Raw genomic sequence first — 16,458 nt, 5'->3', positions numbered from 1 at the left:
GCCCTTTTTGATACACCCTGAACATACCTTAATAAGTACTATATGTGGGCACATACAGATTCATATGTTTTGTAAACCTATAAGAAAGTATAATCAGATAATCATAAAAATAATGTATTTAATTAGTTTGTAACTGTCAAATAAACCATAAAAATTAACTAAATGAAGAGAAATGCTGTAAGTCATTCTAATCATGGACACTAACATAATTAAGCTCTGTGGTACAATTTGTTAGGGTAACAGGTTACGAAGCCAGAGATCTTAGGTTTATGTTGTGAAAAAGTTGGTAGTGTTTATTGCATTTGTTGCCATGTCTATTTCATCAACTCATTTATATACTTGTTTTGAAATTAAACTAGAGATGTAAGACAATTATTAAAACAACCAAAATATCTATAGTTTATTTGAGAACCTTGGCCTAATCTGATTATTCTTAACGTAGACAAATTCTTATTCAAAGTAAAAAAAATTTGATAACTTTTAAAATATCTATCAATATGTTAAGCAATATTTTTGACATAAAATTGCATGCACATTTATTCCCTTTCTTTCTGTATCGTAAAGACAATCACAAAATGATTTAGTTTGGACAAGTTGCAGGTTGTTTTTTTAGGATTGTGGCTCATTAATTACAGAAAACTCATGATCATTTCTCGGAAATTAATATCTGTGATTTTTTCATTGAATAGCAATAAAATAATCCATTCAGTATCATAATAATTTTGTCCACATAGAAAGTTAATATTGGATGCAGATTCATTTTTCTCTTTTCCTAACAGAATGCTTAAAAATCATTTACCTTCTTGCAGGCTTGAAGACTATTACATCAGCCAAAAAACATTGTCGTGATTCAGATGATGATAGTGAGGATGACGACGATGATGATGACAAGGACAAGGAAGATGGTGATGAAGATTCAGATGAAAAGGATTCAGATAATGATGATGAGGCACCTTGTGTTCCTGTAAGAAGAAATGTTGAAGACCTGGAAAGATATGGGAAATTTTTCACGGAAATAGAGATGAGCTACCAAAATACAGAAGTCAAAAATATCATGTATGAAGGAAGTCATAGAGACAGACGCAGAACATGTAGTGCAATTCGCGGTGATTGTTTAGCCAATACAAAACGAATTTTAAATACTTCTCAGATGGTAGCATCTCTGAGTGAAAATTCATTTGAACAGAAAAGTAATGAAAGACGATTATCTTCGTCGAGTGATGATTTCTTTGTCCCGAGAAATAGAAGCCCAGGGGACATTTTTTACGGGGATAAATGCATGAGGTCAGACACGCGACCTTCCTTGCAGAAAGATATGAAGAATTTGCCTGCTAGACAAGGTCAGTCTGTCTGTTCGTTTGAGCAGCAAAGGTCAATTCGAAAATTGGACATTCTCAATAAAGTTCCAAAATATTGCTCAGCAAAAGATGCGTACGCTATTGTAGCCTCTCAAGTGCACAGTGTCATACCATTTGTGAAGGTAGCTTATCCAGACTTGATGGGTGGAGAGAGTGTGAATTATGTGGAACCACTTAATGTCAAAGACAGAAAGGTGTGCAGGTAAGTAACAGAGATATTAATCCATTAACCTTTGAAAATAGTATTTAAGTGGCCTGCCTGTTACACTAGGGTTCCCATTAACTGGAAATTCTGAGGTGCCTGCCTGGAAAAGTCTGGGAATTTTGATAATCCAAAAGTCTCGAAAAGTCAATTTTTTTTTAACTTGCCAGGATTTGGGGATGAAAATAAATTCCATTTTGTTTTCTTAAATAGCTTGTTGTGGGAGGCACTCTACAAAAATGTTTTTAGATTTAATATTTGTTCACTTATTTTGAACAAAGTTGATCACACTTTATTCTCTTGAATTCCAATTGAAGTGTAACTCGTAAAATGTGTTTGTTATGAGGGTAAATCAATATAAGTCGCAAAATGGAATAGAAAGAAAAGTAACAGAGATATTAATCCATTAACCTTTGAAAATAAAACCTGATGATACGTGGTTTATTTTTCAACGTAATATCCTTGAACATTTAAGCACTTGTCCCAGCATTTCACTAGTCCCTCAAATCCAGCAGCGAAGAAGGTTTGTGGTTGGTGTCGTAGCCAGCTGGTAACCTCCTGATGGACCTCCTCCATATCCTGGTGATTCTTCAGTAGGCCGAAGAGATTAAAGTCTGATGGTGCCAGATGTGGACTGTAGGATGGATGTTCCAGTCGTTCCCAACCTAGGGACCGTATGTGAGCCACTGTGGTATTGTCACTGTGTGGACGAGCGTTATCATCCAACAGAAGAACTCTATTTCCCAAAGCAACTAGATGTTTCCTGCGAATGGCTGACCATAACTTCGTCAGGGTTCTGCAAATACGTGGTGGCTGCAGTGACAGTGTGACCCTGGGGCATAAATTCCACGAGTAGGATGCCTTTACTGTCCCAAAACACGGTGACCATCACCTTCCTCGCGGACTGGGTGACATTGAAGTTCTTGTTTTTGGGTAATTGAGGGATGTTTCCATTCCATACTGGCACGTTTCCTTTCCAGTTCAAACTAATGAATAATGATTTCGTCACCAGTGACGATGCGGTTAAGGAACTCACAACCCTCTCTGGCATACCTCATGAGATGCTGTAATGACAGGCCCATTCTGGTGTCTTTGTGTTGGTCAGTGAGCTTACGAGGAACCCATCGTGCACACACTTTGTGAAACTTCAGGTTGTTATGCACAATGCTGTACGCTATTCCTGTGAGCAATTCAACTGTAATACCACCTCGTCAATAGTCACACATCGATTGGCCTGGATCATGTCTTCCACTTTCCTCGTGGTAGCGTCACTGCGAAATTCTGTAGGATGACCTGGACGAACGGTATCACTGATGTTGGTTCGACCACGATTGAAATGTTCCACCCAGTTGTAAACGGCTTTCCTGGATGTACATTTGTTACCGTAAACAGGTAACATTTCATTGTGCACATGCTCAGCAGATTTGCCCTGCGCCCACAGAAATCGAACACCACCAGTGGCGGTCCCTCAATGGAACAGAGGGAACAGGCTGTTCCCTCCTACTTATCGCCCATTGAAGCTATTTTAATTACCTATATTAACATAATAAGAACACTTCTTTCTCCCAAAATCAACACGCTGAAGAAAACTTTCACCGTGACTAGACGTTTGTTTACTTCACCTACCCTCGTTGTTCCACCCTCTAGTGCCTGACGCCGAGTATTTCCGACCACCCGCGAAGGTAAACGATCCTCATGGTCCCACTTCCCACCTCCCCCACCATGGAAACTGAACTCTATAGCTGTTCCCTACGAGAGACAGCGAATTCGTTTTCCTTCGAGTTTTTGCTATGTGCTAAAGTTTAATTGCATCGTAGTGATAGTTTTGAGTGTAGTAAGTCTATAGTTTCCTAATCTCATTGCAAAATTGCATCTGACATTCATAACGAACTGGAAAAATCTTCTACAGTTAATCGTCTGCTAAATGCCTTGGCTAAATGCTGCGAAATAGCTTCCGAGGGAACAGCTCGCATCCACCTGTTCCAACAGCCCCAAGACCAGGTGCACGCAGAGGCAGGACAAGAAAGCGAATGTTGCGAGCGTAGGGTTGAGAATGTTGTATGATCGACAGGCTGAAGACGAAAGCTTTTAGTTAATTGAACTTTACAGAAAAGACAGCAAACCAACACCTACCCTAACTGAATTAAAAACAAAAACGAAATCATACACAAGGCATTAATTATAAAAAGTTACTACAACTCTGTAAAATGATTAACTGGATACTCTTCCAGTGGCAAATTATTGTTGTCCTTGTTTGTTCACGAGAAGGGAGTTTGGAACAGTTCGGGTTTTGTCACAATTTCTACAAATCTAGCGGACGTCATGAAAAAACTCGGCCATCTGAATGCCATTATTGCATTGAGGACGTTTGAATTACAAGAATGCTCAACTCTACAAAAAAATCAACTTAATCTACAAATAGAGAGATGAAACAGGTTTTGACAAAACATTTTTTCTCTCTGATCACTCATAAATTGCTTTTATTATTATTTTCTTTGTTGCGCATCAACAATTTTGTTTTTAATGTTATTTTTACATCATAGTATCATATTTGCTTTAACATAGTTATTGTCCAAATTTTAACGTGCTTCATGTATGTTACTTCTGACAATTTGTAACATATGTATCCTATGTTTATTTGGTCAGGAGGTGTGCCAACAGGGGGGATTATGCGCAGGTTGCGCTATCGAGATTTTTTTTGGGGGGGGGGGTCCCTTCAAATAATATAAAATTCAAAATTTATATCTTTTTCCAAAATATATGTAAAAATTTTACATCTTAAATGCACCATATATTATCCATTAGATGAAGAAAAGAAAGTGTTTAAGGGTATTATCGAAGAGGGGGGGGAGATAAATATCCAACTCTTACATATTAGGCCTTAATTAACACGGGGGTTCTGTGGGGATTGTGAATTAAACTTTACGGGGAACAGTATCCAACTCTAGGTCTAAGATTATTGCCGGTATTTTAGTTAGAGGGGGATTGAGCCTTAAATTGAGGGCAATTATACAATTATTAGACAAGACTATTGCGGAAATTCTGGTGTGGAGACTGAGAATTAATTTTTTGGAGGAGGCATAATCCACTCTTCAGTATCAACAGTAAGTCTAAAATTGGCATGGAAACTTTGGTGAAATCTCAGATTGTCAAGAGATTTCTGTAGTGGAGAGAGAGTTCGAAAATTAAATTTTGGAGACTGCATTTAGCGATATGATATCCACACGTTTTCAACCCCGAATGTGCCAAAGGGGAAGCTGGAAAAGACTAAATAGTAAATATCTCGGGATCTTAAAAAGTATTGACATCCCATTAAATTAATATTCTTGAATGCCTTCAAAGGAATGGATTTAAAGATTTTCTTGCTCGCTTCGATCGCAATGATATATATGTTACTAGGATGCGTGTTTGGCACTTGAATAAGGTGAATGTGAAGTTTATATACTATAGCTGCATTACAAGACAAGATATATTCTCGATTATGATGAACGATTTTAGGGGTGGTCTTGAGTGATGGGCACCCCTGTTTAGGAAGGAGGGGCAGATCAAGCATAATGTTCAGTAAAGCTAAGAAAGAATTTACTTTCAGTAGACACGCTGTCGTAATTAAATACGTTGTGGGGATTACGATATGGTTTAAGGGCACAAATTATAGGATTTGGAGGGGATGCGCCATAAGCCTTTGGGGGGCACCCCTGTATTTAGTTCATTTCAATAAGGGTTGAATTTTACTTGGTCTACTGTATTATATTACAACGCGGAGGGGAGGGGGCAAGTGCAGGTCACCTGTTCCCCTGTCTGATTTAGCACCGCACGCCACTGAACACCATGCATACCTTACCTGCCATCTTACCCACTTGGCACTCAAATGACTCACCGCCGCACGAGAACGTGACTACTAGCACTGTATACGATACACGGTGGTGCCGCCACCTACACCGACACTAATTGCTGTTATTGCTACCATCGACTGTCAACCGTAAAGTGTACAATTGGACTGTATCGATCTGGCGTCAACATGACGAGGTTTACAGCTGAGCAAGGTGAGTGAGTGGTAATTGCTTTACCAGATACAATCCTTCCTAGAATTAAATGTGTGGAACGAGACAACGGTATTTTTATTAAGGATCTACCAATCTCCCGGTGCCGTCTCTTATCACCCCGAGATAATAGGTGTGAGTGAAGCTGGAGGCTGGAAATGAACACGTTCTCTACGCCTCTAGCCAGTGACTATATCTCGGGGGGATGAGATACTAAATGGTTAGGATCAGTGCAACGACTGATATTCATAAAACAATTTCACATTACAGCAATTCGAAGATATTTCATTTTGCGACTCATATATTGATAACACCATTAAGCCTTGTTTCCATGATTATGAAAAAATATAAATATGCTGACCAAGGCAGTAATTTATTTTATTAAAAACCTAAACTAAACGTAACGTTTCAACCTTCTAGCAAGGTCTTCTTCAGACTCTGTATCAAGTACAAAAGTAACAAGATACAAAAACAGGGCATTATATATACACAAACATTACTCCCTCCAGACTATTAGAAAGTTGTTCTGGAACTTTGTAGCAGGTGGCTTTCCCTTGTCAACTGTACTTTCACCTAAAAGGCTCAACATATTTACTTCCATATAGAATGTGGTTGGGCTTTATATCTTCGCACTCTTTTTCCTTCATGTTTCTTCCTTCTCCTCTCCTCTTTCTCTCTTGTTCTTTCCACTCTTTCTAACACCTTTTTCCATTCTTTGTTTAACTTCAGTCCCCCATTCCAGTTCATTGTGTCTTCTTCACCTTTCTTCTCTATTTCCTTGGCTTCCTTCCATTTTCTTACTAGCATTCTCTTCTCCCTTCCTATCTGCTTAGCCTTATCCCACTCTATGTCATGTCCTGTTTCTCTCGTGTGTTTAAATATCGCATTTCTCTCTCTCTCTTAAGTCGTACATCATCCCTATGTTGTTTCAACCTGTCTTTCAGTCTCTTTTTCGTTTCTCCTATGTACACACTCTGACATTCTTTACATTTTACTTCGTAGATAATCCCTTCCTCTTCCTCTTCTCTGTTTTCCTTTTTCTTGTTTGCATTCTTCGCTATTCCTAAGATGCTTCTCCCTCCCTCCCTTCCTGTAAGTTTTAATGCCCGCTTTCCTAAGCACTTTGCATATCTTTCCTGTGGTCTTCCCCATACTCCTTATTCCAAACATTCTCTCTTTTTCTTTCTCTTCCAATTCTCCCCTTCCTCTTTTCTTCCTTCTTCTGTTTATGTCCAGTCTATCCTGCTTCTCGTAGCCATTCTTTTCCAGCTGTTTCCATAGGCTATTTATTTTGCCTTCTTTTTCACATTCCTTCGTGCATATTTTCTTTATTCTGTCCTCCATATTCTTTATAAAATTTATTTTTGTCACCTCACTTACATCACTTCTTTTGTGGCAGAATACCCCTGCTGCACACTTCTTCTGATGCCAAGCGGTTTCAATTTCTTGTCCTCTCTTCCTTTTCATCAATATATCAAGGTAGCTTAACTTGTCTTCTTCTTCTATTTCAAGTTCCAATAATATCCCTCTTTCTTCATCTTGTATTTCTTTGGCAAAAATGTCGAGCTGCCTCTTCGTTTCCTTCCATATGCCAAAACGTTACGAAACGTTACGTTTAGTTTATGTTTTTAATAAAATAAATTACTGCCTTGGTCAGCATATTTATATTTTTTCATATATTGACTTTCCCTCGTAGAATGTTTAAAGCAGTACAGAATGGTCTGGCAATCTATTTTAAAGTTGTCTTGGAAAGTCAGTTAACAGATTAAGTAAATTAAGATTAATTCACATTTAGATTTTGAACTGAAGAAATTTTACTACTTTTTTTTTTTTTTTTGCTATGTCTACAGGTATTACAGATATGGTGGCAGCTTCTCTGAAAAGGAATTGTTGAATTTCTGTTTCATTATAAATGCCTAATGTTTATTAGATATGAGATCATCTTGAAGTGACAGCCAATGTTAAATCTTGCCAGCCTCTTTGGTGGAGTGGTTAGTGTAATGTACTGTAAAGTCGGAACATAAATATTTTCAGATTTTAGCTTTCGAGAGCTAACGTTACTCTCATCTTCAGGGTAGGAGCTCTGAAACTGTTCCAGAATTGACCTGGTTGATAGCCAGAGAGAGTTATTCATGTCTCTGTGTAGTCACCTTCAAAGTAGAACTAATATCATTGTTGTTCATTGTTCAACACAGAATTTGTTAATAGCTTTTGAGAAGGATGCGTGTGATTTATGTGGTCAGTCAATACTAGTACAGCTTTATCTTTATTAGTCCTATTATAATATGGAAGCCGAAATCTAGTAAACAAATCGTAGGTAGCACATAAACATATCATGTGTATGGTGTAGTAATGTGGAGGATGGAATATTTTTGTTTGGTACAAGATCAGGATGGGAAAACATTTAGTATTTCCTGACAGAGTTGGGGAAATGTTCGAGATGAGAATGTTCAAGGTTTCCTGACATTAAAATATATCTAATTCGACATACTATTTTTCCCTTAAGTTATTTATTATGCAATCTTGAAATGTAATCCACCTTTAAGAATTAAGCACTTTTCTTGCATATATATTCAGAATTTCCAAACTGTTTGTGATCCCAAAGATTGGGAAATCATTTCCTGAAATCTGGATCAGAATGGAAATTACTCGCACGATCCCAGTATTGACATTTTAGGGTTTGACACAACCCTAGTTTGACGCATTGTCTACTTCATCAATTTGTAATTCTTCTTTATCATCTCAATGATCCAGAATGATAGAAAACCAGCTATGTAATGAAAGCTATGTATATGCATTAAACATGTTATCATAAATTTAAATCGATTTTTGTTTATTCACAGAGCCAAATTGTTAACTTGTGTAGATCGTGGGTTATGTCCAGAATCATTGATGAATAATGTTGTGTATGATTTAGATGCATTGTTGTCAATTCATCAAACTCAGGGAAGAAAGAAACCAGACAGGTAAGAAAGAGTAGTGTTTTTCATTGGAAAAAAACTGTATTATCTCACACGGCTTATTTTCAACATCATTAAAATGAAAATAAATCATTACACATGTATTCTATTTTGGCATCATTTTTTTTCAGGATTAACTTCAGGAAGTGAATCGATATGAATTTTTTTAAATTGACCTGTACTAATAATTGTTATTCTACCAATCCAGAAAAAATCACAAATGGTTAATTTATGCTCATAATTAATGTGTGTAACCAAGTGACTACAATATGTTTCCCTTAGAAAAAGAAACTGGATTTTTAAATATTTACAACACAAGGCTACATAAATTACACATTTATATCCACTAGAAAACAAAATGGCATAATGTAATACACAGTTGCAGGCTATTTACAGAAATATCATGCATAAATTTATACTGATCACAATGTTGGGCCTTTCATTTGTTAGGCTAGCATGATCAGCTAATTTTTGTGATGAATATGCTGGACATAAAAATGTCAATGAAGCTACAACATGGGTATAGTTTTCAAGATACTGTATTACTTGCAATACTTTTCAAGATACTGTGTATCACCTGTAATAAGTTATTACAAAAGTGCATATAAGACTATTAAAATTGTTTGCATGTTTTGGAGACTGGAGAAATTGTATAATGATACGTCAATGTGTTGAATACAACATTAAAAGGAATGGTTAATTCATTTTAAGACTTAAAGTAATACTTAATTTGGTAATTACTTCATTTCATTGTTGGTGTGGCAAATGCATTTTAAATATTATGTACTTAAAGTTCCATATTTCCGCATTGCAGTATTTTTTTAATTACATGACTTAACCACTTTCACCGCAACAACCATGCATGCATTCAAAGCCTTCCTTATGGAAATTAATGTAAGCATTGCATTAAGAAGATACAAGCTGCCAGATAAACATCACATTCTTTAAAGCACTCAAAAACAATGAAGTAATCCCAAAATTCCTCAAGTAGAAAACTCCCGTCAGTAGTTATAGTTATAGAAAAGAGATCAATAAGTACTGTGATAAGTGACAAACACAGCATAATATCATCGTTGAGAAAATAAAATGTGCTTCCCTTCATGACTACATGCATCCCAGGATAAACCCTGAGGTCCAGAAATAGGCCAACAAGACACCAACTTCGTGCTGAGAGTATACCAAGACAACAAAACAAAAAAACCTTGTCCAGAAAACTACATACCCTTGGTGCTAAACCCCTTCCTGCCCCTGTCACCCTTTCACTTTGTGATCCTTTTAAGCACAGTTTTACAAGCCAACTAACAATTCTTTTCGACATTTTGTGTTTTCAACTTCAATGTATTATTATTCAGTTGCTTCTGTTTTTTTAAAAAAGCCACCAAAATCAAAATATTTGTACATGTAATATGTTATTTACAAATGTGCAAGTATGTTTAAGTCCATAGCACAAACAAGGTTGACATTGTGAATGAGAAATTTCGTGTTTCCACGTTGCTAATTTGATAGTTTTTTTTGTTTTTTTTTCGAAGGCTCACTGTCTTCATTTACTGAGGTTTTGGCATCTTGGATGGAGGTGGTAGTGCGTCACTTCTTTGTTTCTTACATTTACTCCCATCTGGCAGCACTGGTGTGTTTCCTGGCTTGTGTCATCTACTATGCTTTCTGCTGACATTTGTTTTGGTTTCTGTCATCTGGTGGCATTGCCGGGGGTGTTTGGGGAGGGGGGGTTGAACCACCTGTTGCATTGTGTTGCTAGGTGTCATGTGGTTTGCGTTCTTTTAGAGGGTAGGTGAAAGGGGTTTGAGAATGGGAATTGCCTTTTTTTTATTTCTTTTTGTGGTGTGGGATTTTTTTAAGAATAGGCTACGGTTAGGTATGCCTGTCCATTGTCTAGGTTCAGTGCTGGTTTCTTTTGGAGCTGGTTGGGTGATGTATGGATGTGGAGAAGATGGAGTGATTTGTTGTATGGAGGTGTTGTGCAAGGCCTGATCCTGGTACATATTTTACTTGTTACTCGATCCATTCTCGAACAGTGTGGATGGTTCCGATGAAAATAATAATTTGTACATTTTTTCAAATTAACCTTACCTGTAAATTTCTGATCTTTGCATAAAGTTTCAAATGTTTAACCTAGATTTTCATTAAATATTTAATATAGATTGATAAACTGGGATGAGAGAAGACTTGGAGAGAAGATTGAAGATGAATATCTAAAGTTTGAGTCAAGATTTGAGAGTGGAAATCTCAGGAAAGTCATTCAGGTATATATATGTGTTTATTATTCTTTCTGCATGTCGTTATCAGTATGTAACATTTCTTGCTATTTTCAGTTTGAAAAACCAATTTAATAGAAACATGGAACAGTACGAAGGAACATCCATCAAAAAATGTAAAATATACATATTTTTCAGGATGCTACATTACCTAATACTGTTAATTCAGTGGAAAAGAAATTTTGTATAAATGTTTTAAGTAACATTTCACCTCTGTTAATGAAACTTTTCATCTTGCTTACAAGCTTCCACATCATTGTAAAATCATTTAGCATGATGAAATGCCCATGTTACTTTCCACAACTTCAAGTTTTATAGGGAACAAGGAAAGGAAAGATGAAAGAAAAATAAGATAAATAGTAACAAACACAGAAAAAGATAATCCTAATATATGCTGAGATATGAGCATATTTTAAAAATTTAATTGAATTTGTAAGTTCAGTTGTTTTTGTAAAGAGCTTTGTTATAGCAATTGATAAAATATCAGCACTACTAATCTGTGTAGATTAGCCTGAGGAAAGCTTCATTAGTAAAGTTGAAATGTTGCTACATAAGAACTTTTTGTGTTTTGTTATTTTGTATTGAAGTAACAGTTTTTTGTGATAGTGCAAGAAACAATGCACACAATCAAAATGAAAGCCAGATTATAATAGTCTGATAAGAAGGCTGTGATGAAATAGGTGTAAGGTTTGTTGTAAGGACTGCTGCTCATACAGAAAGCATTTTACTCACCATTCAAGTTATGTTATCATGCAGGTTAGTCATCTCAGTGGCCAACTGTGTTCAGTGCTGGACTTTAGTGCTATTTAGAGATCTCTTAGTTTCATGTACACAACACCCCTCTACTGAAATGAACTATAAATTCCTATAAATGCCTAAAAGCCTTATTTTGACTTGAAAAACTCCTTTTAAACCATTCGCTTAACTTTAAAAATAACTTTTATTAAGAACGACCCTTAATTTCCACCACAAAGGTTTGAGATCTTTGAACTTTGATATCTTGAATGAATCTGAGCCGCAAATGCAATAGCAAGCGGTGTCAACGTCTGTTCAAATTTTCGCCATCTTCCAGCTTGCATCACAAAATTGAAAAAATCAAACTGACTGGGTCAGACATTCCCTTTGTTAAACGCTGTACTTCCCAGGCAATTAAAGGGAGAGATAGTAGGCGTAGCATACCAAACAAAAATGCAGACTTTTTTGGGACTGATTCCTAGCTCCAAAATCATTCAGTTGTTAAAACAGGGCTGACATTATTCCTACCCTCCAACAGTGTAAGACCGCGGAAGATTCCAAGAATATCTCAGTCTAATTGGCTGTTTCGAGTGCCTGCAAGTGACCAATCACGTCGCCTGTTTCCCTCATTGATACAAGTAAGGGGGAGGGGGTGCCGGAAACTACAACTACCCTAGTATAGAAGCTGTTCATCAAGGTGAGAAGACCACTGCGAACCTGCCTGCAGTTTGAGTTTTAAGGTTGAATTTTTTAGCACACTTTTGCACAGATAGACTAATCGGGACTACACCTACAGTGGGATCCGAACCAGTGTGGCCTCCCAATGGATATTGGACATACGACCTCTTCGTTACAAGGTGACGACGTTACCACTATGCCTCGCGGAGCCCCAAAACTGCCTTGGGAATCAGGAGCAGTTGCATTTATGAAGTTTGAACAAATAACTTCCTGCGGCGTAGAAGAAGGTGCTCCATGGACGCTGGTTTGTTGTAGCGATCACATTGAAAGTTTATGCGAGGGGCATACTGAAAGTAATGAGCAATATTTTTAAAAAATTAGAATCCATCAACACATGCATATAAAGTAAATCATCACAAAATATAGACCACTGAACACGTCGGGGTAGTGTGACATCAATAGCTTCGATCGCGTGAGCGCAGTGAGTTGTTTAAAAATGTCCGACAGTTATATTTCGTTTCGACAATGTGCTGTGATTGAATTCCTTGTTAAAGAGGGAATTCCTGCTGCTGAAATTCAGAATAGACTTCAGCGCAGATATAGATATGTATGCATGGGTGCTAGCAGTGTTAGAAGATGGGTAAAACATTTTAATGAAGGAAACACGAGCATCAAAGATCAGCCTCGGAGCATCACCCATGAACTGCCTCCACGGAATGCAACATGGAAAGCAGAGGGGTGCATTCTGGTTGAATTTCTTGAACCTGGGGTAACCATCAATGCTCGCCGGTGTATCCAAACACCTCACAAATATCATGGTGCATTGCGGGATAAACATCCTGGAAAGAAAATCATCCATCAACATGATAATGCACGCCTGCACTCTGCTCAGTTTACCAGGGAGGACATTTGGAAAATGGGGTGGGAACTACTGCCTCACCCTCCCTACAGTCCTGACATTGCACCCTCTGACTATCATCTGTTCAGTTTTGTGAAGGAACATTTATGAGGCCCACGCTAGCAAATAACTGAGGACATATAGAAAGCAATGTCTGCGAGTAGCTGGAACGGAGTTCTACCGTAAGGGTATTTTCAAGATTTCAGAAAGGTGGTAAAAATGCATGCAAAGAAATGGAGAGTTTGTTGAAGAGTAAAGAAAAGATTATGATGTAGCATATTTTTCTTTAATAAAATCAAAACTTTGTTCATGAAAAATTGTTGCTCATTATTTTTCAGTATGGCCCTCATAGGATTGTTACACTCCAGAAGTGTCTGTGACTGTACAAGCGAAAGAACTGAACCACGGAAAACATTGAAAAGCATGTGTTAGTGTAGTGCTTCAAAATATGATAAAGTTTTTACATTGGACAAATTTCATATTTTTTATAATCAAAGAATAGTATTCATTGCAGTAAAAATATTAACTTGTGTATACAAATTGCATCTAAAACCAGTAATTTAATAACATTATTATTAATTAATAATTATGCCTATTAATTTATTATAAGCACGTAATAGTCCTAAATTGGAGTTTATAAAGTCCTAAATTCCTCTTTTTTAACACTTAAAAATTTGTTCCCTAGTCATGATGAACCTAGAAAGACATAAAATAAAAAAATGCTTGTCACTCATTTGATTTGGCTTCACTGTGCTATTTCTTTTATTGTTACTGAAAGTTCTATCTTTTTTTAGCCTATATCTCTTTTATGCTTTTATTTTTCATGTTTCTTTTAACTAACTCTGTAGTGCAGCAGACTTTCAAGGAACACCTTATTCAGCGGCAGCGCCAAGATTATTCATCTAGGGGTGCTCAGGGGGTGCAGAAAGAAATTTGGGGTGCTATTCTGCAAATAAGCAAAACATGAAACATGCATGGAACCTTTTGAAACTGATGGAGTAAGGTGCCAAAACAGGGAGGGGGGGGGGACAAGAACAGTTTACTTTTCCTTGGTAGATAAGGTTTGGTTTAGCATAGTGCAGGGGCAAACATTTCAAAATGCGGGTGGCAACTGCACCCCTAATCGCTGCCACTGATTAACATAAATTACTGACTGAAATTAAAATATATGTGTGAAATATATAACTTTAGATTGACATTCAATTTCCAGGGATGCTCCGCCACCCTTGCCCTTCCCCTGGACGTCCATGATGATATGTATTAAGTCTTCTACTCCAAGAAAGTGGTCATACAGTGTAAACATTTAGATACACGTTGCAGTTTTATTGAACTATTTAGTGATATACAAAATAAAATCATCCTGCCCTTAAAAGCACAATTTTTGAACATTTTCAATGTAACCAATGGAGGTACAAAATACATAGTACATTATAACCTTTCGTCTGCCACAAGACAAAACGCGAAGAGCACAGCAACTGTGTCATCTTTAAAATCCCTTCTGCTGCACTTTCCCCAACAATGAACTGTAAAATTTCTACATGGATATTGGGCCTTATAATCCTGTACGTCTCTTATTTCCCCTTTATAAATAATAAAGAAGTGAGACGAGGATTATATTATCTGCACAGTGAAAGTTAATTATCTTTCAGTAGGTATTTAAACTATTTAATATAAACTTAATATTCTTTCAACTATACTATTTATTAACAAATCAGCAAATATACTTTCCAAATTTATATATGCATAACATGGTTCATTCATAACAAATCAAAACACCTAAGAACCACATTTTAGTTAACTCAACGAAAATAACTATGTATTATCTCCCAATTAAATTATAACAGTCCGTCCAATTAGATTGTCAAAAGTCAGTAAGTAACGGCTATACAAGTCCGAGTCAACTGCAGCCCCCACAGCCAACATGACCCGGAGCAATCTACCTTTAAAAAAAAGAACAAAAAATGAAACAAATTCCTTCTCTAGCACTTTTAAGAAGTCGAAATAACTATATTAACATTAGGCAAATTACACCAGGCCATGTAGGCCCAAAAGGGTGATACACGGAAATACAGTACACTCAGCCTACCTTAGTCACATGTATATTGAGTCTTCAATACGTCATCCATGAGCTATCGTACACTATGGGCTTACAGCCTCTTCCTAACAGTTTTTGAAAATGCTTGAAATGGTACGTTTACTAGACATGTTATGTGGAACAAATACATAGAACGTATTAAGAAGAAAACTACCCTTCATGTTACAACTCTCATTAAATAATTTCCCGAATCGTACCTTAAAAGCAGCTGACATTTTTCCTCCAGTGTAAGGAAGAACAAGTAGGCGGAAAATAATCAGTTTATCAACAATGCAAGAAAGAAAAAACGTAACTCACATTAAGCTATAGGCAATTATCAAAAACCACAAACAGACCACTTGAAGAAACAAAAGAAGAAAAATTCATTTCATAACAACAATGCTGACGAAGGAAAAACAATGGCTGCTGATCTTTACAGAGGTTGCCACCAGTACAGAAAAGTATCGGCACCTCTTTCAGTGCTTGCCTGTTGCATACAATAATAACGGTCTTACTTCGTACCTATCATTCGGCGCTCAATGTGACGACATGACATCATACGTATTACATATTAATGTTACATAGAGTTTTCAGTTGCTGAAGGGGGCACGGAAGAAAATTAAGGGGCGCACAAGCACCCCCTCGTACCCCCCTGGTGCCACCCCTGACCTTATTTGTGTAAGTGAGTACAATTAAAATATTTATGAAAGTTACATAAATATCAATAACATGTTCTAGTCTGATATCTTTGACAACATAAAAAGTGGATAATAATATATGTTGTTTCATCTTATAGAGGCAATGTAATTGTTAGTATGAACAATATTCAACTGTTGTTTTGGGTTTAGATAAATATTGTAGGGAATATAATTGTTTACCCTGTTTTATTTACAAAAAATATATATATCATGGAAATTTTGCATATGAAAATGATGTACTTTCTTTTTCTTTATTAGATAAATGTTGTATTGAAATTAATTATTTCTACACTGTTTTATACAGGGTGATTAGAAAAAATGTTATCACTACATGGCAAATAAAAGATGTACTACTCACCGTCTACGTTTACTTCTTTAATGAATAATATTGAACAATTCACAACCTCCCAAGACCTTCAGTATCACTAAGAATGCCTATTTTAGTCCACTTAATACTTTATTTTTTGCATTGTTTAAAAACAATATATTAATTTTCCATATAGTGTTTATCATTTTTTTAATCACCCTGTATATAATAAAAA

At 36.5% G+C, this 16,458-nt stretch overlaps 1 protein-coding gene across 5 annotated transcripts in view; it reads left to right on the top strand.

Moving 5' to 3' along the window:
- Positions 1-16,458, top strand: part of LOC145994707 (cytosolic carboxypeptidase 1-like) — a 259,414-nt gene that overhangs the window by 129,288 nt on the left and 113,668 nt on the right. For all 5 annotated transcript variants that reach the window (XM_083130889.1, XM_083130886.1, XM_083130888.1 and 2 more), the window contains exons 10-12: positions 810-1,560; positions 8,444-8,566; positions 10,719-10,821. In XM_083130889.1, coding sequence (XP_082987015.1) covers positions 810-1,560; positions 8,444-8,566; positions 10,719-10,821 — 977 coding nt within the window. The remainder of the gene's footprint in view (positions 1-809; positions 1,561-8,443; positions 8,567-10,718; positions 10,822-16,458) is intronic.

The sequence above is a fragment of the Lepisma saccharinum genome, chromosome 11 (genome assembly GCF_977018435.1).
Source record: "Lepisma saccharinum chromosome 11, izLepSacc3.1, whole genome shotgun sequence".
NCBI classification, from domain to species: Eukaryota; Metazoa; Arthropoda; class Insecta; order Zygentoma; family Lepismatidae; genus Lepisma; species Lepisma saccharinum.
The sequence above is the reverse complement of the archived record's forward strand: the minus strand, read 5'-3'. Positions and strand labels throughout refer to the sequence as shown.